The sequence below is a fragment of the Saccoglossus kowalevskii genome, chromosome 10 (genome assembly GCF_978046115.1).
Source record: "Saccoglossus kowalevskii chromosome 10, keSacKowa6.1, whole genome shotgun sequence".
In the NCBI taxonomy this organism is placed as follows: Eukaryota; Metazoa; Hemichordata; class Enteropneusta; family Harrimaniidae; genus Saccoglossus; species Saccoglossus kowalevskii.
In genome coordinates, this window is record NC_140650.1 from 22,604,277 (window position 1) to 22,629,659 (window position 25,383).

The 25,383-nt window shown below is 35.4% G+C and overlaps 1 protein-coding gene across 1 annotated transcript in view; it reads left to right on the forward strand.

The window, feature by feature from the left end:
• The first annotated feature begins 808 nt into the window (after positions 1-808).
• The window catches only part of LOC102801482 (protein mono-ADP-ribosyltransferase PARP14-like), a 183,447-nt gene continuing 158,872 nt past the window's right edge, over positions 809-25,383 (forward strand). Inside the window, exons 1-20 of the mRNA XM_085504376.1 lie at positions 809-1,076; positions 8,462-8,631; positions 9,346-9,454; positions 11,051-11,221; positions 12,214-12,315; positions 13,092-13,274; positions 13,435-13,539; positions 14,388-14,570; positions 14,728-14,832; positions 15,678-15,860; positions 16,018-16,122; positions 17,948-18,118; positions 18,394-18,510; positions 18,738-18,908; positions 19,068-19,169; positions 19,376-19,546; positions 19,881-19,976; positions 20,245-20,412; positions 20,552-20,656; positions 20,780-20,965. Of these exons, the coding sequence (XP_085360502.1) occupies positions 875-1,076; positions 8,462-8,631; positions 9,346-9,454; positions 11,051-11,221; positions 12,214-12,315; positions 13,092-13,274; positions 13,435-13,539; positions 14,388-14,570; positions 14,728-14,832; positions 15,678-15,860; positions 16,018-16,122; positions 17,948-18,118; positions 18,394-18,510; positions 18,738-18,908; positions 19,068-19,169; positions 19,376-19,546; positions 19,881-19,976; positions 20,245-20,412; positions 20,552-20,656; positions 20,780-20,965 (2,905 nt within the window). The 5' untranslated portion in view covers positions 809-874. The remainder of the gene's footprint in view (positions 1,077-8,461; positions 8,632-9,345; positions 9,455-11,050; positions 11,222-12,213; positions 12,316-13,091; positions 13,275-13,434; positions 13,540-14,387; positions 14,571-14,727; positions 14,833-15,677; positions 15,861-16,017; positions 16,123-17,947; positions 18,119-18,393; positions 18,511-18,737; positions 18,909-19,067; positions 19,170-19,375; positions 19,547-19,880; positions 19,977-20,244; positions 20,413-20,551; positions 20,657-20,779; positions 20,966-25,383) is intronic.

A 25,383-nucleotide genomic window follows, 5' to 3' on the forward strand; every position in this document is an offset into this window, starting at 1 on the left:
ATAAATAGCACATAGTAAGCTTTCGTTGAACCCTGGGCATTACGGGGGGGGGTGAATTTACATTCGGTCTCCATTGCCTCCTCAAACACTACTAGCCACTGTTTTTTACTTTACCAATTTGGGTTCGCTAAAATATTGATTTTCAGGGAAGTAATGATGGGCCATTTTGAAATTTTATTTTTCTATTTTTGAAAGACTTTGCATATTTAATTTTGTGCGGGTCACAATTATGAGGCACAAACTCTAACGCAATACGTGATTTATGATTTTAATAACGAGTGTGGTACTTTGTGATAAGTGGCGCATTTTCTTATAAAATATTATGTTATTTATTGTAAAGCAACAATCGCATTTTGAAATACAATTTGATTTACGTATTTTGAAATACAATTTGATTTACGTATTTTGAAATACAATTTGATTTACGTATTTTGTTATAACTCTTAACTCATTTAGTTATGACTAAAGCAGATGGAACAACATTTGAATACTTAATACAGAATACAGTTGATAACTTAAATCGGTCGACAGTAAAATCGTGCAACATATCATAATATTCAAAAAGTCAGGTGATGCCTGAAAAGGCATACATTTTAACATTGTACTACCATCACTCTATGAAATTGGTCGTTACTATTGAAATGCCCAGATCATAATCTAAATTACACTACCAACAGTTTATATGTATGCTAGGCTAAAAGGCCTTGTAAAGGCACAATCGTATATCAACTAAAGGTACCATAACACGTGATATATAGAGCAGCCAATCAGGTGGATCAAAATTTCTCCCAACTTTGATTATTTAAAAATTTCGCCCACTGTGATTTCACAGTACAGGTTTGGTCGTTTGGGTAGTTGTTGTTGATCTGAGTCAATGGCTTACTCCAGCAAATCAATTTTAATTTTGAATGTTCCTGTCAACGTTGGTATCAGTACAGCAAAGGAAAAGTTGACCAACTTTTTTCAACAACTTTTTTCTCACACTGTCAAGGTGGAAAATGTTATCCGCATTGATAGTCCTGGTCGCAATGATTCGGAGCATAGCGTATATTTGATCAGATTTGACTTCGTAGAAGGTAAGGTAGAATTCGTATTGTTATTGCAGCAAGTCTCAAAATTGGCATTCGAAATTCCATGAATTACACCCTCTAGACCTCGTTTATAGCAAGACAATGGTGTTCGCAGAAAAAATGACACACTGAGAAATTTGTCAGCGCTATAAATAGCACATAGTAAGTTTTCGTTGAACCTTGGGCATTACATGGGGGTGAATTTACATTCGGCCTCCATTGCCTTCAAACACTACCAGCCACTGTTTTTTACCTTTCCAATTTGGGCTCGATAAAATATTGATTTTAAGTGAAGTAATGATGGGTCATTTTGACATTTTTTTTTATTTTTGTAAGACTTTGCATATCTAATTTTGAGCGGGTGACAATTAAGAGGCGCAAACTCTAACGCAATACGTGAATCATGATTGTAATATCGACTGTGGTACTTTGTAATAACTGGTGAATTGTATTTATTGTAAAGCGACAATCAAATTTTGAAATAATCAACAACGCATTTTGTAATACAATTTGATGTAGGTATTTTGTTATATAACTCTTAAGCAGATGGAACAACATTTGAATACTAACCTTCATTGAGGTCAAAATGCTAGTAATATTTTTTAAAACGGTATTTTAATAAGTTAATGCTATTTTACAAGGCCAAATGTATGCACGATTTGTTGCGATGGTCAAATCTTTTTTTTTTTCAAAACCAAATTTGTCAGCGAATTTGCTGCCCCCAATACTGAAACTTGCTGTAATATATACATTGTGACGAAACGATCTTCACGTTATTGAAAACTTTTAGTTCTAAAATGAAAATAATTTGGTCCCGTTCCCGACCTCTTTTGTACCTTGTAATCGACACGTCAAATAAAGTTTTAATATGTACAAAGTGCTTTATAAAGAAATGAAAACCGATAGCTCGAAATTCATATTAACTAGAAAATTGGCACGCAACATTCCACGAACCCACCTTCATAGAAGAAATGACACACTGGAAAATTTGTCAGCGCTATAAATAGCACATAGTAAGCTTTCGTTGAACCCTGGGCATTACGGGGGGGTGAATTTACATTCGGTCTCCATTGCCTCCTCAAACACTACTAGCCACTGTTTTTTACTTTACCAATTTGGGTTCGCTAAAATATTGATTTTCAGGGAAGTAATGATGGGCCATTTTGAAATTTTATTTTTCTATTTTTGAAAGACTTTGCATATTTAATTTTGTGCGGGTGACAATTATGAGGCACAAACTCTAACGCAATACGTGATTTATGATTTTAATAACGAGTGTGGTACTTTGTGATAAGTGGCGCATTTTCTTATAAAATATTATGTTATTTATTGTAAAGCAACAATCGCATTTTGAAATACAATTTGATTTACGTATTTTGAAATACAATTTGATTTACGTATTTTGAAATACAATTTGATTTACGTATTTTGTTATAACTCTTAACTCATTTAGTTATGACTAAAGCAGATGGAACAACATTTGAATACTTAATACAGAATACAGTTGATAACTTAAATCGGTCGACAGTAAAATCGTGCAACATATCATAATATTCAAAAAGTCAGGTGATGCCTGAAAAGGCATACATTTTAACATTGTTCTACCATCTCTCTATGAAATTGGTCGTTACTATTGAAATGCCCAGATCATAATCTAAATTACACTACCAATAGTTTATATGTATGCTAGGCTAAAAGGCCTTGTAAAGGCACAATCGTATATCAACTAAAGGTACCATAACACGTGATATATAGAGCAGCCAATCAGGTGGATCAAAATTTCTCCCATCTTTGATTATTTAAAAATTTCGCCCACTGTGATTTCACAGTACAGGTTTGGTCGTTTGGGTAGTTGTTGTTGATCTGAGTCAATGGCTCACTCCAGCAAATCAATTTTAATTTTGAATGTTCCTGTCAACGTTGGTATCAGTACAGCAAAGGAAAAGTTGACCAACTTTTTTCAACAACTTTTTTCTCACACTGTCAAGGTGGAAAATGTTATCCGCATTGATAGTCCTGGTGGCAATGATTCGGAGCATAGCGTATATTTGATCAGATTTGACTCCGTAGAAGGTAAGGTAGAATTCGTATTGTTATTGCAGCAAGTCTCAAAATTGGCATTCGAAATTCCATGAATTACACCCTCTAGACCTCGTTTATAGCAAGACAGTGGTGTTCGCAGAAAAAATGACACACTGAGAAATTTGTCAGCGCTATAAATAGCACATAGTAAGTTTTCGTTGAACCTTGGGCATTACATGGGGGTGAATTTATATTCGGCCTCCATTGCCTTCAAACACTACCAGCCACTGTTTTTTACCTTTCCAATTTGGGCTCGATAAAATATTGATTTTAAGTGAAGTAATGATGGGTCATTTTGACATTTTTTTTTATTTTTGTAAGACTTTGCATATCTAATTTTGAGCGGGTGACAATTAAGAGGCGCAAACTCTAACGCAATACGTGAATCATGATTGTAATATCGAGTGTGGTACTTTGTAATAACTGGTGAATTGTATTTATTGTAAAGCGACAATTGAATTTTGAAATAATCAACAACGCATTTTGTAATACAATTTGATGTAGGTATTTTGTTATATAACTCTTAAGCAGATGGAACAACATTTGAATACTAACCTTCATTGAGGTCAAAATGCTAGTAATATTTTTTTAAAACGGTATTTTAATAAGTTAATGCTATTTTACAAGGCCAAATGTATGCACGATTTGTTGCGATGATCAAATCTTTTTTTTTCAAAACCAAATTTGTCAGCGAATTTGCTGCCCCCAATACTGAAACTTGCTGTAATATATACATTGTGACGAAACGATCTTCACGTTATTGAAAACTTTTAGTTCTAAAATGAAAATAATTTGGTCCCGTTCCCGACCTCTTTTGTACCTTGTAATTGACACGTCAAATAAAGTTTTAATATGTACAAAGTGCTTTATAAAGAAATGAAAACCGATAGCTCGAAATTCATATTAACTAGAAAATTGGCACGCAACATTCCACGAACCCACCTTCATAGAAGAAATGACACACTGGAAAATTTGTCAGCGCTATAAATAGCACATAGTAAGCTTTCGTTGAACCCTGGGCATTGCGGGGGGGTGAATTTACATTCGGTCTCCATTGCCTCCTCAAACACTACTAGCCACTGTTTTTTTAATTTACCAATTTAAGTTCGATAAAATATTGATTTTCAGGGAAGTAATGATGGGCCATTTTGAAATTTTATTTTTCTATTTTTGAAAGACTTTGCATATTTAATTTTGTGCGGGTGACAATTAAGAGGCGCAAACTCTAACGCAATACGTGAATCATGATTGTAATAACGAGTGTGGTACTTTGTGATAAGTGGCGCATTTTGTTATAAAATATTATGTTATTTATTGTAAAGCAACTATCGCATTTTGAAATACAATTTGATTTACGTATTTTGAAATACAATTTGATTTACGTATTTTGAAATACAATTTGATTTACGTATTTTATTATAACTCTTAACTCATTTAGTTATGACTAAAGCAGATGGAACAACATTTAAATACTAACCTTTATTGAGGTCAAAATGTTAGTAATATTTAAAACAAAGTTATTTTAATAAGTTCATGGTATTTTACAAGGCCAAATGTGTGAAAAATGTGTTCCGATGGTCAAATATTTTCTATCAAAACCAAATTTGTCGGCGATTTAATGAGCACGTTTGCCAATTTGCTGCCCCTATACTGAGACTTGCTGTAATATATACATTGTAACGAAACGATCTTCACGTTATTAAAGAGTTTTATTCACAAAATGAAAATAATTTGCTCCGATTCTCGGCCTCCATTGTACCTTGTAATCGACACGTCAAATAAACTTTTTTTTATGTATAAGGTGATCTATAAGGAAATGAAAACCAATAGCTCGAAATACTTATTAACTGGAAAATTGGCACGCAAAATTCCACGAACCCACCCTCTAGACTACGACTATAGCGAGACATTACTGTTCACGGAAACAATGACACAATGGGAAATTTGTCAGTGCTATGAATAGCGTTGTTAAGAAGCACATAATAAGCATTCATTGGACCCTGGGCATTTTAAGAGGAAGTGAATTCACATTCCGTCTCCATTGCCTCCTCAAACACTACCAGTCAATGTCTGTTTAGTTGTCCAATTTGAGCGACGAATCATTATGAGTTTTTACCTAATACTTAATCTAGGTTCAACTATACGTAATCCGCCAGCACCGCACACAAGACCTGGCTAGCCACTTAAAATGAAATGGCAAGAAGAGGGGGTTAACAGAAATTTGTTACAACCGTTTTAATCTCATGGGTGTCCGTATATGTATCATTGTTGGTTTCTAATAATTTTCAGACAGATCAGTCACTTTACCAATAGTGAAACAAATATGATCATAAGTCAAGCTCACAAATAATTCATTTACATCAATGGTTATCTGCATTTACTGCTACTACATGACATAGGGGTAAAATATTAATATATTAATAGTATGTTGCTATATGACCTTAAAGACAATGTAATTTGCTTAACAATATAAAATCCAGCATAAACCCTCACTAACAGTAAATTTTCAATCCAACTACCCACCACACTAACGGGCTGTCATCTCCCTAGGCAAATACAGCATCAACTTTTACTAACTAATTAAATAGTAAGTATGCCTAACCTCGCTATACAAATTACAACGGCCAGTCAAGTGTACAGGTCAATTACAGTATAGCTCAGTACAAACTCTTGAAAACGAATTTTGTTAATTTAAATGGAAAATCATAAACATTTCAGCACAATATCTGTAGAAGTATATTTATGATCAAAGTAATATCTATAAACTCTAATCCCGGTATTTTAACAACAAATTTGTAGCGCTAGTTAACGCACCAATTCAGTGAACGAAATATACTGCTACCAAAAACTAGAAAATTCGTCTATCACTATATACATAACTAGCAGCCTGTCGGCTGAGATAGCTCCGCTGTTACCAATGCACATTGCAATTAAAGAACAGAAGATAGAAAATGAACAATATGTATAGTATTACAGCAATCAGACTTTTTATAACTTTTTATCAAAAATATTCATTAAAATTAGATAATTGAAGAACAAAATCATCACGAAATGAACAAATCTGAAAGAGGTCTACCTGTAGTACCTATGTAGTATATATAATATCAAAGCAATTAGACTTGCGGTTTTTAACCTCTTTTTAATATCACTTTTTACCAAAAATGACAAAAATATTCATGAAAATTAGAGAATTAAAGATATCATCACGAAATGAACAAATCTGAGAGAAGTCCACATGTAGTACCTAGATATGTAATATCAAAGCAATTGGACTTTCGGTTTTCAACAAGAAGTCGAAAATATCACTTTTTACCAAAAATTACAAAAATATTCACCAAAATTAGAGAATTAAAGATATCATCACAAAATGAACAAATCTGAGAGAGGTCCACATGTAGTACCTAGATATGTAATATCAAAGCAATTGGACTTTCGGTTTTCAACAAGAAGTCGAAAATATCACTTTTTACCAAAAATTACAAAAATATTCACCAAAATTAGAGAATTAAAGATATCATCACAAAATGAACAAATCTGAGAGAGGTCCACATGTAGTACCTAGATATGTAATATCAAAGCAATTGGACTTTCGGTTTTCAACAAGAAGTCGAAAATATCACTTTTTTCCAAAAATTAAAAAAATATTCACCAAAATTAGAGAATTGAATATATCATCACAAATTGAACAAATCTGAGAGGGGTTCACCCAAGGTACCTACATACCAAGTATCAAAGCATTCGGGCTAGCGGTTTTCAACCAGAAGTAGAAGATAGCATTTTTGACCAAAAATGACAAAAATATTCGCTATAAATAAGACAATTGAACATATCCACACGAAATGAACAACTCTGAGTGAGAAGCGCCCAAGGTACCTTCTTAGAAAGTTTCACAGCTATACAGTTTGTGGTTTTTAAGAAGAAGTCGAAATGTAAAGTTGACGACGGCGACGACGACGACGACGACGGACGCCGACGGACGATCAGTAATACTATAAGCTCCGCTCGACTTCGTCGACAGAGGAGCTTAAAAACTATACCCGGAGCAGTAAGAGTAAATCCGCAACACAACATACAAGTAACGCTCCTCAGAAAGCCTCAAAATGTGTCACCACCAGTAACCAAATTTACGGACACAAATCGCCCTATCACTGATTATTAATTTACCAGTACAGATGAACTCTGACTAAAATTTAGTCAGCCGCAAATCAGGTGTGTAAGCCGGAACTCTGACTAGTTCAAGCCGTGAAGTGAGGGAAACACCTTTAAAGAGTCGATACAATGTTTTGTTCATTAAGAGTCGCTTCCCTAACTCACGAACTGCGATAAATGTTAACCCGACCTTTAATGACAGTGACACACTGTCTGCGAATGCCCGGCAGCCTTGTTGTGGTTTCACGGCGTTTTGGAGCGGTAAAAAATTTAAATAACAATGAAAAAAGGAAGTTATAATGAAAATATATGAACAACGTTAATTATTATGTATATAAAGACAAATTACATTTAATAAACTCGTCTTCGTAAACAGAGAAACACGTGGATTTGTTGATATCTTGAAATCACATGATAGTTTTTGATTGATTGCGGCGTTGTCGTTAACAAGGGTTGCAAAAATGGTGAGAAATGGTTGGAAAATGAACTACAACGAAGAAATAACGAACCCAGATTTCTGTCGAGGAGACATTGGGATTTAGTTTACCTTTGAGGTATTTTACTTGAGGAAAATCTGCATATTTTTGTTGTTTCCCGACCAGTTATATAGGACGGTAGCGTCATTTGCCATTTTACCACGGCTACCTTGCTGCTTGCAATCGACGCACACAATTCAACGTGGACTTTTAACGGTACCACCCATCCCGACAACAATTCTACTCCAACGTTGACATCAGCAGTACCACACTTTCCGACAACTGATCATTAAAGTCCAGTCTCACTCACTTACAACAATCAGCGTTCAGACAATAGCGTGCACAGTATGTTTTCGAACTCCACCAGTTACTTCCCCACGTCTCCGTTTTCCAGTGCCACTCTCTGCTGGAGCCTAGTCCTCCTATTTTTAGCAAATATCCGCATGGTAACTTGCCAACCAATCAGGACTTGTCTCTGCTGACCTACAGGCCTTATGTAGAATGACCTTAGTTTGTACATGGTTTGTGTGTGCTTAACCCCCACGTCCTTCTAGCGCTGTTCCTTGTAACCTTGGTTTCTAGCTCCCGCGTATTGTTTGTCATAATGCAAAGGTCAACCACTGACAATTGTTCAAGTCATTGTAATGTTAAATTTATACACTGCTTTATTTCTTCCATTTCAAGGAGCTAACGGAGCTCTCACAGATCAAAAGAAAAAGTTGATAAGTTTTGGAGATGAATTTACAGTCCAATTAAAAGTCTCTGCATGTCCTCTCGAAATGGAAGCAAGATACTTAGAAACATATGCCACAGAAGAGGCAGATGACGTATCTACCTGTAATGTACAAACTGATGTGAGTTATATTACTATATATAGGAACTATATTCAGAGATAGGCTGTATACCTCATCCACAATAAGGTTGTGCAAGGTTACATGGTACATGTATGTTGAGACTATAGTATTAATTACCTAATAATAAATCAATTTTAAATCTGTTGAAAACCATGAAATGCAAATAATGGTTGAAATATTTATACTCACGGAATCGTTACAAATTTTCGATCCCATGTGCTGGTCCTATCCTCAGAGTACGTTGAAAATAAATTCAAGAATACCAATTGCTAACAGTAGCAGATTTAATTTATATGGAATAATTGGCCCTTTCTCACATGTCAGACTTCATAAGAATTGGTGCTTCCACTTCAGTACAACGGTTCCTTTCTGAACTGTGTAACTAATAATTTAGACCATATATTCCGATGGCTTAGTTGAGCAATATAAATGCAATGAATGAAAGTTTTACTTACCCTCACTAGACCCTGACTGACCTTGATAATATGAGCGAATATATATACCTATCTGAACGAATGGTATTCGATAACATTACTCTGAACTAGTTTTCGAGGGAATTATAAAGTCAGAATACCAATTTCGTGAAATTAGCATATCATGGCAAGATTGATGGTACATACAAGAGACCTCTTAAACAACACATATTAAACTAACAATATACAATTATGTCAAATCTGGGACTGTTATTCATTGTATTTCTTTTTATCACACTAGTCGTTGCTACAAACCCGCTATGATAATAGTAACCTACCACTGAAAGGAAGGACGTTGGAACCAAGCTTAAATGTACAACCAGAAAACAAAGACAGTTCAAGTAAAATAGGTAACATATCTTAATCAAATTGTTCAATGTACAGCGTATAATACATCACCATTTAGAACAGGGGTTCAAATCTTACTCCAAGCCTGTAGACTGTTATACCCCTCACGTCCATTACCTATTTTTTTCTGCGCCAATCTAGATAGTTAACCTAGAGAGTTTTATCTATCATGTTGGGCTCATCTGTGCGTCTGGTATTCTTCCACATATTCATAACGCTGTTAAATCCCTCGAAACTAAACAAAAATCAAGACAACCATTGTGATATATTGTTCTAGGAGCTAAGAATTGTAAATGCAGGAATTTGCAAAAGCCTTATTTTCTTTTGTTATCGAGCCCTGAGAACGGTGTTGGCCTCTAGTAAAAGATCAACATATATTAATTCAGAAACATGGACGCATAGAGCCCGGAACAACAACTGGTGAAGCTGTATTGTTTCACCAGCACTTGTTAAATACCAGAAACATTTAATCAAATTTAAACGGCGTTTAGGTTGAAAATAAAATAAATAACGTAAGTTTACGTAGATACAATATATAATATAATTGCACTTAAATTAGGCTTAATTGAATTTAATTGTCATTAAATTGCATGCATGCATACGGTTTTGCAATTTATTTAAATTTTAAAATTAAATTGAATTTATTGTAATTTAACATTCAGTACTACTATTGGTCTTGTAATTCTCAGTACCTCGAATACAAAATGCAATGTTTCCAACTCGCAACGTAAAAAATCCCCTCAAATAAAACTGCCCTCATATTTCAACTAACTCGTAACAGCTTCTGATAATTTGCACACTATTCTATCTAAACAATATCACGAGCATGCACATTATCTTTGGCTATAGCGTAGTATTTTCATATTTTTTGCGGGTATTTTGGGAGTTGAAAAACTATGTCACGGTCATATTTACTCAGCGAATTCACACGTATCATCTCTATTTCAATCCATTTTCTCTGAAAAATCATTATTTTCAACTGATATTCATGTTTCCCAGCTGTACCCACCCATATTCACTCCGCTATCTTTAAAAAAAATGTTTCAATTATGCTGCTGACTTCTTCCGGGGTTGCATGTATCCGGTTCTTTTTTTGTCCACTCTCCATCCCAGAGTTCTTAACACAGGCAGACTAACACATCTCCCACACATAACCTTTCATGATTTGCCACAATACAGAGTAATGTTTGGCTTGTGTACATTTAATAAAAGGGAAACAACGCCAAATGTCTGTTTTCGGTTGAGGTGTGTTAGACCTTGAGCTTGTTTCCGTTTGGTCCTATTGTAGCAGGCATCTAGCTTGTAACCAAACAAACCATGGCTTAGTCAAGCCTGTGCTTTGCGAAATTTAAGATTTGTTCTGTAATTCAGGGTAGATAATCAAATTTACATAAATTTTCAGCAATATATCACCTTGCTTATAGATATGCTAAATTGTGTGTTAGTTAAAAAAGTAAGCTGTTACAATGGTTAAAGTGGTTGGAGTCACTAAGTACTCTATAGATAATAAGTTGCCTGCTGTCAAGTTTCAAATGATGGCATCGCATATTAAAACGATGTGTTATCAGTCCTGTCTGTCTTTGATACATTCATTTTAGAAATATCTGAAGACCTCAATTGTACAATAGAAGTGACTGGTTTTAACCCAGACACTAGTGCAGAAACCATAGAACTGTATTTTGAAAACACACGTCGGTCTGGAGGTGGAGTTGTCACTGAATGTCGACGGAGAGGTAACAAGTTCATAGTGACTTTTGAAAACCAAGATGGTGAGTATATACGTAATATGACAGGATTTGATTTTTTTCTGAATTGTTTACCAGGCACAAATGCAAGTAATTCTAATTTGCACCAACCAGCTCTACATTCGTTCCCATTCCAAGTAGTCACACCAAATCACCATAAGTTATACTACCTCAGCTGTCTGAATGACGTCGGTGACGCTTTGGTTATTACTTCCAACTACATCTGGGATTTCAGATTTATATTCAGAGCACCTGTAGCACAAATAACTTACTAAATTTAGTTTTCTATGACAGCACATGTATACTTGAAAGGACAAATATAAATTTGAAATAACACGTAATGCACTGACAATTTTGGTAATACATACACTTTTTTGGGCACAATGTGGTCGTTTATGGTCAATAATAACTTTTGTGTCCATTTATTTTCGAATCAATCAAGATGAGTGCATAAAGTAAACACAACTTCGCTTACTTGATATTGTATTGGGGCTGTGTCATAATATGTCTCGTTTTTGTTAGGTCTCATACCTTATTTACTCAATATTTCTCTTTATGCTACTCTGGTGCTTTGAAAAAAATAATCATATATTTCATTTAAATTTTTTTTTTGTTTCATGCTATTTGAATCAGTCATCGGAATACAAAGGTGTTCAACTTGAACTCATTCGATAATATCATTTAGTAAAATTGCATTTTCAAATTTGTAATTGAAGCACACCATGAAACTTTTTTTACCAGACCACTGAGCACATTTAATTTTTTAACTAGCCAAACATATCATTTAGTAAAATTGCATTTTCAAATTTGTAATTGAAGCACATCATGACACTTTTTTTTTACCAGACCACTGAGCATGTTTTATTTTGCAAAACTAAAATCTTTTCTGTATCAGGCGGAAATTACTGTGTCGGCTGATCTTATGTAGAATACAGAATATTTATATTTCATCAGTATTTCCTACCAGCAATGAATTTTATCTTTTCGACACGACTAACGTTCAATCTCTTTGTCAGCTGTGAGAAGAGTATTGGAACAACCCACCCATGTTGTGAAGCATAAGACATTATTGGTGCAAAAAGCAGAGCCAGATAAACCGGAAATGAACACTGTTAAAGGTAAATTCAATTTATGACAATGGATGTTATTGATAGCATTAACATAATTAAACTTGACACTTATTGACCCCTGTGTATAACTCCATTGAAAAGGAATAATTTAAAATTTCCATGAACTTAAAATTTCATCTGGTGAGGTTGAGTAATTTTTTTAAATTATTTAAGCCGAATTGCATGCCGTCAATGATATTATAACCAATATCACAACGTGTTTCTGGAGGAATGCAACATCTGTGTACTCAAAACCACGGAGAATTCTAACCACGACTCATGAAATCGTACTGAACTAAGTCAGTTGAGGCATTTTTATGTACCCATATGACTTGCTAGGTTTCATGGTCCAGATACAATGATTGGGTCAGGGTGCATTGTGGTGTAAATAATCACTGCCTTCTAGCTGAAGGTATCATCCAGGACAACACCAACAAGTTCTGTTTCTGGAACAGCATCCTGAAAAGTATAAATGGCAACAACGTATCGAATGAAACCTCTGTCACTCATTAACAATAATCAGAATGTGCATACTATTTTGGAAAAAACACTTTTGGTATAGCATGTGGTCTATGTATAATTCATTCAATTATTTGACAATTTGGGCATTCAAATAACAGTTTCATTACATAATTATACATTTTGCACGTTATCCATGGATACTAGTGAAACGTACCCTGCATGCAGCTATTCGTGGTCAACATAATGTAGACTAAAAATGGCTGACTGATACGCATATTTGTTTTGCCTCAAACTAATTTATAAGCCTGTACATCTCATTTCAGAAATAGTTGATGTATTAGATGATAAAACTAATTGTACTATAGAAGTGACTGGTTGTGACCCAGACACTAGTCCAGAAACAATAGAGCTGTATTTTGATAACAAACGTCGATCTGGTGGTGGCGATGTCAGCGAATGTCGACAGGAAGGTGACAAGTTCTTTGTGACTTTTGAAAATGAGGATGGTTAGTATAAAACATAACAATACAATTATGTCTGTAAGCACAATGCGAGGTCCCGACTTTTTATCCAAAATCACCATGATTTGCGTGAGTTGAGTGAGCACACATATTTTCATATTATATATATATCTTTCCAGTCACTGATGTTATCTTCTTTTTTCAGTTGTGAGATGTGTATTGGAACAACCCACCCATGTTGTCAAGAACACAACGCTATTGGTGAAACAAGCAGCAAAGACTGACATAAAAACTGTTGAAAACGTTGAAGGTAAATTATATACCTTGCCCAATAAAAACATAGTTCATACCATTTCGAACATTTATTACTTAACCCTCATCCAATCGAATTCTTAAAAACTCCATGGAACTGTTACAATTACGATTAAATGTATTTAAACACCTTCATATGTAATTTACAACGCACCATAAACGTGGGTTACACTATGAAAAATGCATGTAAACGTGAACTGTTGTCGACGGTGGTACTGAAAAATAAAACTTGTTGGAGACACAAAAAACGCGTTTCAGATATATTTGTTGTGATAAGTGTGCATAACGACAGTAATAAATTGAACATGTTTAGATTTCACATTTTTGGCAAATATAATGAGTATGTGGTTTAGTATGATAATACTGTATCACAAATGATTTCAGATGGCATCAATGTCACTTGACTCTGTGGCTTGGAATCCTGTATGACGGGCGCCGCATATGAATCAGAATGTGATGAAATTTTTTTCAAAAAAATTGACATCTTGGGGTCCATGTATCATTCATTCACTTATTTTACCACGCAATGTAATATAATGTAATGTACTATGTTTTATCTGTAATTTGGTTGTTGTTGTATTGCGTTTATGAACTTGTACTTTACTTAAATTACTTCTTTTAAATGTGTACGGTTGTGTGTTTCATTGCCATTTGGCATTCAAATAACAGTTTCATTACATAATTATACATTATGCACGTTATCCATGGATGCTAGTCAAAGGTATCCTGCATGCAGCTATTCGTGGTCAACAAAATGTAGACTAAAAATGGCTGACTGATGGGCATATTTTGTGTAAAATATGTTTTGCCTCAAACAAGTTTATAAGTCTGTACATCTCATTTCAGAAATAGTGGATGTATTAGATGATGAAACTAATTGTACTATAGAAGTGACTGGTTGTGACCCAGGCACTAGTCCAGAAACAATAGAGCTGTATTTTGATAACAAACGTCGATCTGGTGGTGGCGATGTCAGCGAATGTCGACAGGAAGGTGACAAGTTCTTTGTGACTTTTGAAAATGAGGATGGTTAGTATAAAATATAACAATACAATTATGTCTGTAAGCCAATGCGAGGTCCAGACTTTTTTGTGCACAATCACCATGCTTTGCGTGAGTTGAGTGAGCACACATATTTTCATAGATATATATCTTTCCAGTCACTGATGTTATCTTCTCTTTTCAGCTGTGGGGCGTGTATTGGAACAACCCACCCATGTTGTCAAGAACACAACGCTATTGGTGAAACGAGCAGCAAAGACTGACATAAACACTGTTGAAAACGTTGAAGGTAAATTATATACCCTGCCCAATAGAAACATAGTTCATACCATTTCAAACATTTATTACTTAAACCTCATCCAATCAAATTATTAAAAACTCTGTGTAACTGTTACAATTACGATTAAATGTGTTTAAACACCTTCATCTGCAATTTACAACGCACCATAAACGTCGGTTACACTATGAAAAATGCATGTAAACGTGCACTGTTGTCGATGGTGGTACTGAAAGATAAAACTTGTTGGAGACACAAAAAACGCGTTTCAGATATATTTGTTGGGATAAGTGTGCATAACGACAGTATTAAATTTAACATGTTTAGATTTCACATTTTGGCAAATATAATGAGTATGTGGTTTAGTATGATAATACTGTATCACAAATGATTTCCGATGGCATCAATGCCACTTGACTCTGTGGCCTGGAATCCTGTATGACGGGCGCCGCATATGAATCAGAATGTGATGATTTTTTAAAAAAAAACTTTGACATCTTGGGGTCCATGTATCATTCATTCACTTATTTTACCACGCAATGTAATGAAATGTAATGTACTATGTTTTATCTGTAATTTGGTTGTTGTTTTATTGCGTTTATGAACTTGTACTTTACTTAAATGACTTCTTTTAAATGTGTACGGTTGTGTGTTTCATTGCCATTTGGCATTCAAATAACAGTTTCATTACATAATTATACATTATGCACGTTATCCATGGATGCTAGTGAAAGGTATCCTGCATGCAGCTATTTGTGGTCAACAAAATGTAGACTAAAAATGGCTGACTGATGGGCATATTTTGTGTAAAATGTTTTGCCTCAAACAAGTTTATAAGCCTGTACATCTCATTTCAGAAATAGTGGATGTATTAGATGATGAAACTAATTGTACTATAGAAGTGACTGGTTGTGACCCAGGCACAATTCCAGAAACAATAGAGCTGTATTTTGATAACAAACGTCGATCTGGTGGTGGCGATGTCAGCGAATGTCGACAGGAAGGTGACAAGTTCTTTGTGACTTTTGAAAATGAGGATGGTTAGTATAAAATATAACAATACAATTATGTCTGTAAGCCAATGCGAGGTCCAGACTTTTTTATTCACAATCACCATGCTTTGCGTGAGTTGAGTGAGCACACATATTTTCATAGATATATATCTTTCCAGTCACTGATGTTATCTTCTCTTTTCAGCTGTGAGACGTGTATTGGAACAACCCACCCATGTTGTCAAGAACACAACGCTATTGGTAAAACGAGCAGCAAAGACTGACATAAACACTGTTGAAAACGTTGAAGGTAAATTATATATACTTCCCAATAGAAACATAGTTCATACCATTTCGAACATTTATTACTTAACCCTCATCCAATCGAATTCTGAAAAACTCTGTGTAACTGTTACAATTACGATTAAATGTGTTTAAACACCTTCATATGTAATTTACAACGCACCATAAACGTGGGTTACACTATGAAAAATGCATGTAAACGTGCACTGTTGTCGACGGTGGTACTGAAAAATAAAACTTGTTGGAGACACAAAAAACGCGTTTCAGATATATTTGTTGTGATAAGTGTGCATAACAACAGTAATAAATTGAACATGTTTAGATTTCACATGTTTGGCAAATATAATGAGTATGTGGTTTAGTATGATAATACTGTATCACAAATGATTTCAGATGGCATCAATGTCACTTGACTCTGTGGCTTGGAATCATGTATGACGGGCGCCGCATATGAATCAGAATGTGATGATTTTTTTTTCAAACACTTTGACATCTTGGGGTCCATGTATCATTCATTTACTTATTTTACCACGCAATGTAATATAATGTAATATGTTTTATCTGTAATTTGGTTGTTGTTGTATTGCGTTTATGAACTTGTACTTTACTTAAATGACTTCTTTTAAATGTGTACGGTTGTGTGTTTCATTGCCATTTGGCATTCAAATAACAGTTTCATTACATAATTATACATTATGCACGTTATCCATGGATACTAGTGAAAGGTATCCTGCATGCAGCTATTTGTGGTCAACAAAATGTAGACTAAAAATGGCTGACTGATGGGCATATTTTGTGTAACATATGTTTTGTCTCAACCTAGTTTATAAGCCTGTACATCTCATTTCAGAAATAGTTGTTGTATTAGATGATGAAACTAATTGTACTATAGAAGTGACTGGTTGTGACCCAGGCACTAGTCCAGAAACAATAGAGCTGTATTTTGATAACAAACGTCGATCACCTAATTGACGTAAATATACATGCATTAAACGAAAATATTGCGAGGAGGTCAGAGTCATCTTGGTCAGAAGATATTAGCCACAAACCAAAGTTACGTGTCTATGCAACTTTTAAATTTGAATATAAACCAGAAAAGTACGTGCTAATAAATTTAAGTCGGGGTCAAAGGTCACTATTAGCTCAATTGCGCATGGGCATTTTGACTCTCCGTATTGAGACTGGGCGATTTAGACACGAGCCTGTAAGTGAACGAATATGTAAATTTTGTGATGCAAACGTTGTTGAGGACGAAATACATTTTTTGTTTGACTATCAGCAATACAATGAATTGAGGCATGAGTATCTAGATTCTATTCTCAATGAAATAACTTGCATATCACGGGAACAAATACTGGTTCGTTTATTTTCAGGGCCAATAAGAAAACTTGCTCTTTTTATAGAAAAGGCTTTTTACAAAAGAAGAAATTTGTTTTACGTCTGAATTTAATGAACTACACGATTGTATTGTTGATACATTATTTCAAGCTCTTTTTCATAACCTTTATTTGTAAATGTAACCATTATTATATAAGGTGACTTATAAGTCCACTGGGCTGGGCAGTTCTTTGAGCTGCAGGTCACTATAATAGATAAATTACTTACTTACTTACATCAAACGATACAAATACAGATATTCAGATTTGACTATCAATTGAATCATTGCGATGAGTAAATATAATTAAAACGAGTAAACATAATTATAATAAAACATAATCGAGCGTGCATCAATGTAAAATGACCAATAAAGGGTTTATTTAACTCAGCTGTGTTTGACATATTGTAATATGAACCGAATCATGTTTTATAAAGTTTTACATGTCTTATTTCAGAACAACTTGGTGATAGTAATTGTACTATAGAAGTGTCTGGTTGTGACCCGGATACAAAATCAGAAACAGTAGGATTGTATTTTGACAACAAACGTCGGTCTGGAGGTGGTGACGTTAGTGAGTGTCGACAGGATGGTGACACGTTTTTTGTGACATTTGAAAACAAAGATGGTTAGTAAGAATATTATATTATTGTGTTTTAATGCTGTCTGTAAACTTAGCTAGGTATTATCTCTTATTAGCATCTATTATAAAATATAACAATATACATTGAATGTGATATGCCTTAGCTGTCAATGTTTTACAGTTTTACGAAATGGGAAAGCACATAAATTATAATGACTCCAGTTTAAAATGTCCGAGTTGCCGCTATTTTTTTTTTTTTGTCTTTTACTACTACAATTTTACTAATTCATATTTACATACGAAATTTATTATTTGTTCAGCTCTGATTCGAGTTTTGGAACAACCAAGCCATGTTATTAACAACAAACAAATAATGTTGCGGAAAGCAAAACGAGATACTACTAAATCTATCCAGCAAACTGGTGGACAAGTTCAAGGTAAATTTACTGTTTTCACCTTCCTAAAAAATGTCGTTGTACATAAACTTGTTATTATATAATAAAAGCCGAATGCGGACCCCAAAATTGTGTCCATTACTACAAAATTGGTAGATACCAACCTGCGTCGACAATTGCCTTGGTCTCCCTTGTGATGTGTGTATAAAATATTAGTTCCTTGTGAAATGCTGAGTAATAAATTATGAGTATGTTCTTTTCTATTTCAGAAATGCTCGTTGACACCAATTGTACTATAGAGGTTTCTGGGTGTGATCCGGACACTAAGACAGAAACAATAGAGCTGTATTTTGAAAACGAACGTAGGTCTGGAGGTGGTGACGTCAGTGAGTGTCGACAGGAAGGTGACACGTTTTTCGTGACATTTGAAAACAAAGATGGTTAGTAAGAATATTATATTTTTTCTGTTTTAATGCTGTCTGTAAAGTGAGCTAGGTATTTTTTTTTGCAAGAATACACGAAGCACATGTTTGCCCAGGATGCTGTCTTTTAGGTACTTTTGCTTATTTAAATGCACTTGACATTTATCTTTTTTTCAGCGTGGATGCGAGTTTTGGAACAACCAACTCATGTTATTAACAACAGAAATTTAATGGTACGAAAAGCAAAATCAGATACTAAATCTAGTAGAAAATGTCAAGGTAAATTTATTGTCTTTTACCTGTTTTCTGAACATATTAACATTTGCTCTAGGCGCTCTGGAATTCCGAAATCTTTTTTTAAAAAATATCGTTGTAAATAAACTTTCTACTACACAATAAAGGCCGACTCTTTCATAACTACAATAAAGATGGATACTGACATATACTAAGCTAATAAGTTATTAGCATGTTCTTTTCTATTTCAGAAATGCCTGTTGACACTAATTATACTATAGAGGTGTCTGGTTGTGATCCAGACACCAAGTCAGAAACAATAGAGCTGTATTTTGAGAACAAACGTCGGTCTGGAGGTGGTGACGTCAACGAATGTCGACAGGAAGGTGGCAGGTTTTTTGTATCCTTTGAAGACCAGGATGGTAGTACTAATTAGTTTCTGTAGTTTCAATGTCAAATTTTTAACTATAACTATGCTGACATTTTCATGAGAAGCATTTATAATAAAATATGCCTCACACTGATATCTATCACTTTTCGTGATACATAATTGACTTAATTTTATTATTGAAATGTGTGTTGTTTATTGTTTTCTTTATGTACTTGTCAAATGCCAGATGTCAGTGAAGCCGAATGTATGCATTTTCAGGCATATAACCGTTCTGTTCTTGTAATAATCACATTGTTGTGTTGCTAACAGTATACACATTTATTATCTATTTATCACCAGTAATTTGTTTTTCAATTCCATTTCAGTCATGATGAGAGTTTTGGAAAATCCCACACATGTAATTAACAACAGAAGAGTAAAGGTGCAAAAAGCAAAAATGAAAGACAATGAAAATGTACAAGGTAAAGTTTATATTAGTTCCTAACGCTAAATGAACAAAATGAACGCCTGTTTTTGAAGATGATTAAACAGTACTATTTATATTGCTGTTGACCACTGTCCATATATTTCAGTTTTTAGACTTTCAAACTGTAAAATAGCTCTCACATCAACTAGACCGATACAAATTCTCGTCATTTTTGGTAAACAACGCTATTCCCCATCACTTCTTGGAAACGTCTAGCCGGACTACTCAAATAATGTTTTATAAAGCGTGTTTGTTTATTTCAGATGATAATGACTCTAATTGTACTATAGAAGTGTCTGGTTGTGACCCACACACTCGGTTAGATACAATAGGACTGTATTTTGACAGCAAACGTCGGTCTGGAGGTGGGGATGTAAATGAATGTCGACAAGAAGGTGACAAGTTTATCGTGGTTTTCGAAAAACGTGATTGTGAGTACAATCGTATTATATTACATTACATTACACTTACGGTAACCGCCATTCGTAAGTAGCCGTTTAGCTCCGTCCAAGTGTTACCGACAGTATTAATTTATGTATATATCAACGCTGTACTGTTTTTCCCTCTCAGCTGCTGTGAGAGTTTTAAAACAACCCAGACATATCATTGATGACACAACAGTTGTAGTGAAGTCAGTGGAACAATCAGAAAGTAAAACGTTTGCTAATGTCGAAGGTAAATAATACCCAACAAATAATGTTCGATGATAGACAACGATGTTTACATATTGCGAACTAAATACTGCCGTACTATTTTTTAATTGACATATGTTGTTTTTTTAATTCGTGCATTTTTAAGACGTATGTAGTGATGAGGATCCCTTTGAAGACTGTAGATTGGAAGTTACAGGATTCAATCCCGACACAAGTATAGATGTATTGGAACTGTACTTTGAAAGCAGAAGAAGATCAGGCGGAGGAAGTTTAATTAATATTGACAAAGATGATCCAGAAAAAGTGACCTTAACTTTTGAAAGCAATGAAGGTAATTTAGGAAATAATAGGCTGCGCTTCCCCTATTATTTCTATTTTATAATGCCATGCATTGCCGTATACTGAAATTGCGCGTTCTGATTGGTCAAACGGTACCCCGTGAATGCGGCACACGATATACCAATCTCCTTCCAATAGGTCTTTGCCCTTTACGCAATAGTACCTCTGCTACAGGCAGCCTTTAATTTTGTGGTCATTTTTCCGTGGTTGTTTCATTTGAAACCGAACTACAAAAAGTGGAAAACACATATGTGACATTCGAACTATTTATTAATGCCAGCATGTAAAAACATAAATATAAACTATTTTATCACGGACTGTGTTTTGCAAGGAAATGTTATTGTAGTGAAATGGCGCACGTGGTACACTAAAACTCGGGAGAAAAAACGTTCTGTTAACGTATTTATTTTGGAAGGAATCGCCGGTTCGAGTCACGAACGCAGTAATTATTGACGTAGTATTTAACTTGCCATTTATTCGGTGTTATTTCCTTAATTTACTTTCTACGTTCACAGCAACTATGAGTTCACTGAAAGGGGTTTCCTAACATTACCGTATATCTTGTACTCTGGGGAATATTTCAATTCTGGCTTGAATGGCTTCGATTTTCCGCGTCTAACAGACATAGAACACAAAGGTTATAGTAAGTTTATAAACTTAGACATTTATTGTGAAATCTAATGCTTTGGCACCTATGAAAAGATTGCACTTTAAGTTCTAACTCAAGTCATATATATTGTAATTTAATTACTGAAAAATTTTATTCGGAGTCAGGGCATGACACGTCTTATTAAAGTAACCGAGTGACTACAGTTCCTGTGTATTACAAACTAGGCTATTTCGAATAGGATGTTGGAAGAGACCCTATCGAGCTACTTGACGAGAAGTTAAAAAACATGTACACATCAAAACTAGAAGAATTGACATGCTTATCTGTTCCCTCGATTTATAATGCTCGTTCAAGCACCGAAACACAATTTGAGACAGTTACTGAAATAAAATAAACTTACCTAAATACCACAGAAAAATCGATAACTGTTTCTCTATTAAATAACAGCTGTAACCAATGAACGAATGAGTGCAAATAGGAAATTTGCATATGTAAACAAAAGTTTAACTCGCGTTTAAAATAATATCAAAACTCGACCTTTCCAACCTAAAGTAGCTTTTAAAATCATCTGGCTCGTATCGCGGAACAACGGTTTCCGCGTATCCCGGGATGCGCGAAACAGCTGCTCTTCTTGCAAATAGCAGCCCAAATGCATCGTCATTATTCATAATGAGAGCCAACATTAGCATCTCAGTTTGCTGCACAAATATTTGTACCAACAGTCCTAAAATAGGGCGTATATGTTCACGGTCTGCCATTTTGTTTAACTGACTTTAGTTTCTCGAGGCCGTTTATTGTGTTATTTTATTTCCTTGACTTGAGGCACCTCGAGCTGACTCGAGGAAGGGTCACTCAGGGCGCCCCGAGGCGAATAATCGAAAACGCTCCTGCTTTGTGCAGTAATGATAAGTAACGCGTATCGAACTTTGAACTGTGCGGAGTTCGCCAATCTCCCAGAGTTCTATTTCTACGAACATATATGTTCGGCGATCTAACCAGGGGCGGATACAGGATTTTTTTATGGGGGGTCCAAACTTTAAAATCGCCAGATTAAGTTAATGATTTGTTTACATTATACAAAAACAAATTGAATCAATTTGTCAACGGACCCCAAAACCCCCCCATATCGCGCAAGGTGTGCCGGGAGTTTGTTCGAAACTTCGAACTTTGCGAATTCAGTCGTCGGTTGGCACGTATTTTACAGAAATATTAAATCGTTTCATGGGTCTGTTTTCTAAATAATGATACTTGAAACTTGGAAAACGTTTAAAAACAAACTGGGCTCAAATTGCGCAAATTTTTCAATAAGTTTGCGAAGCTAGTGTCTGGTTCGGAAGGCGTTCTACGCGAGATTTTATCGCGTTCAAGGACGTTCTAAATTCGAACTAGTTGAAACCGGAAATTACGCAAGTACTTTCGAACTTCAAAAACAAATTTCAATAATCATTATTATGTGTTAGTTTCTGTTGCTTCAAAGATTGAATTATTAATAACATTAATATTTCAGTCACTAAACAATACGTTAAAAAAGCAACTTAAATTGGAGAAAAAATATTATCAAGTTCCGTGTATAAACACTAGTGTAAAAAGGCAGCGAAGCGCTATTCTAGCCAAAATCGGGTAGTAATGCGTCATATGACACAGGTCTGCGCAGGCTGAGTTCTATTACTGCGAATATACTTTCGGTGATCAAACCGCAAGGAACTCTGGAAAGGTGGGAAGGAGAATGAGGTCTGTGCTGAATGAGGTCTGTGACGACACAACGACGCTGCCGGTCGGCGTCCTTCTACACCGCTTCTTGTGACGACACAGGGTTCATTGAACGCGCGCGATCAGCTGCTCGGACCATAACAAACATCAGACGACAGTAGTCTAAACCTGTGTGACTTGCGGTGGACACGACAAACAACAAAATGGAGGAAGAAAAGGACGTTGTGGCAAATTTTGATCTCAATTTTAAAGTTTATGACTTGTTGAGTGAGCCAGAACCAGCGCCACCGAAACGATTCCGGCAACCCTTAGAAGACGAGATTGTCAACATCGAGCAGTAACGAAACGAGCGGGCAACGGTAAAACAGACGAAATGAGAAGTGATAGCTTTCCAGTGTAAGTTACGTTATTTACTACGTGTAGTACTCAAAAATATAGTTCGTAAAGCGTAATTTCAAACGTGTGTTTACTAATTTAAACGGTGTTTGTTTTACTCCCGTGTGCACACAATGGGAGTCTTTGCAGTTAGTGTTATATGTTACTTGACCCTGTTCGATCTTTGATTCGATATTTGATTCGTTCAAGATCTTTGCATATAAGAAATGACTTTTAGCATCCTGATTAAGCATCAACATAAAGTGTGAACATTGAACTTTAGTGTTGATAAAAGAAGGGAGATGTTAGGGAGTTACCCTTATGTAAGATGTGGCGCCCTCGGCGTTCATACTGATAACCCGCTTGTTTATACACTTAATGTATGCAGCCTCAATGAACAGAACCCATAACATGGTGTCAGAAGTGATAATTAATGCCAAGACGAGTGACTGAACACTGACAGCATATCTAAGACGCCTAGCCCTGCGTACAGTGTAGTGTGTACGGGGACGCGTTCCGTTGATAGATGTCCCCACCACAGCCCTGCAAACTTCCATAGACAAAGTCCGGGACTTTGAAAAATGTAACTTTTTTAATTAAATAACATGCCCAGCTACCAAAAATGATGATCGATTACCAGATATATCCAGAACTCCCAGTTCGGAGTCCAATTGTCATTGAAATCGGCCACTTTGCCCTAAAAACTATCGCATTCTGTCGCGTGAATGAAATTAAAAATGGCGGCGTTTGGTGAATAATTTCTCCGGTACCTCCGCGTGTCCGTCTTTACTAGTCGTTTTTTCACAGGGAGCCCAGGAACTATAATCAACTGTAATACGCAGTCTCTATGGGGGGGGGGTATCGGCTGGTATCTAGTGTAAGAAATAGACAAGGGATGAAGGCTCCAGCCAGCTCACATTTTTTAAACTCGAAAAAACAGACGAAAAGAATGAAAAATAAAATATAAAAAAAATACCAGGTTGAAGAATATTAGTTGCTTCTTCAAATTTCGCCAAAGCCCTACCTATATTTTACCGATATCTGCAGAATAAATCAAGAAAACTACACAAATTTACTCCATTTAGGAATTCCTAACGGTTTGCCCGAACGCACGGCACAGTTGGAGGCGTGGCCTGTTCAGCATTTGTCAACAACCAATCACATGACTGGTTACGAACCACATCGAGGTCACAACTCTGTTAGCCTTGCTCAACTGGTTCGTAACCAGTCTTGTGATTGGTTGTTGACAAATGCTGAACAGGGCACGCCTCCAACGGTGTCGTGCGTTCGGACTAACTGTTAGGAATTCCTAAATGGAGTCAATTTGTGTAGTTTTCTTGATTTATTCTGCAGATATTGGTAAAATGTAGGCAAGGCTTTGGCGAAATTCGAAGGAGCAACTAATATTCTTCAACCTGGTATTTTTTTTAGATTTTATTTTATCTGTTTTTTTGAGTTTAAAAAATGCGAGCTGGCTGGAGCCTTCATCCCTTGTCTATTTCTTACACTAGATACCAACCGATACCACCCCCCCCCCGCCGCTCATAGAGACTGCGTATTACAGTTGATTATAGTTCCTGGGCTCCCTGTGGTTTTTTAAAGACATTTCAGTTTCAGATAACTTTGTAATGGTTGTTACAGATAACTATCGTCATTTCAGCCGAATTCAACCGGGAAACTACTTATTTTTAACTTGCGCACCAATTCCGGTGCGC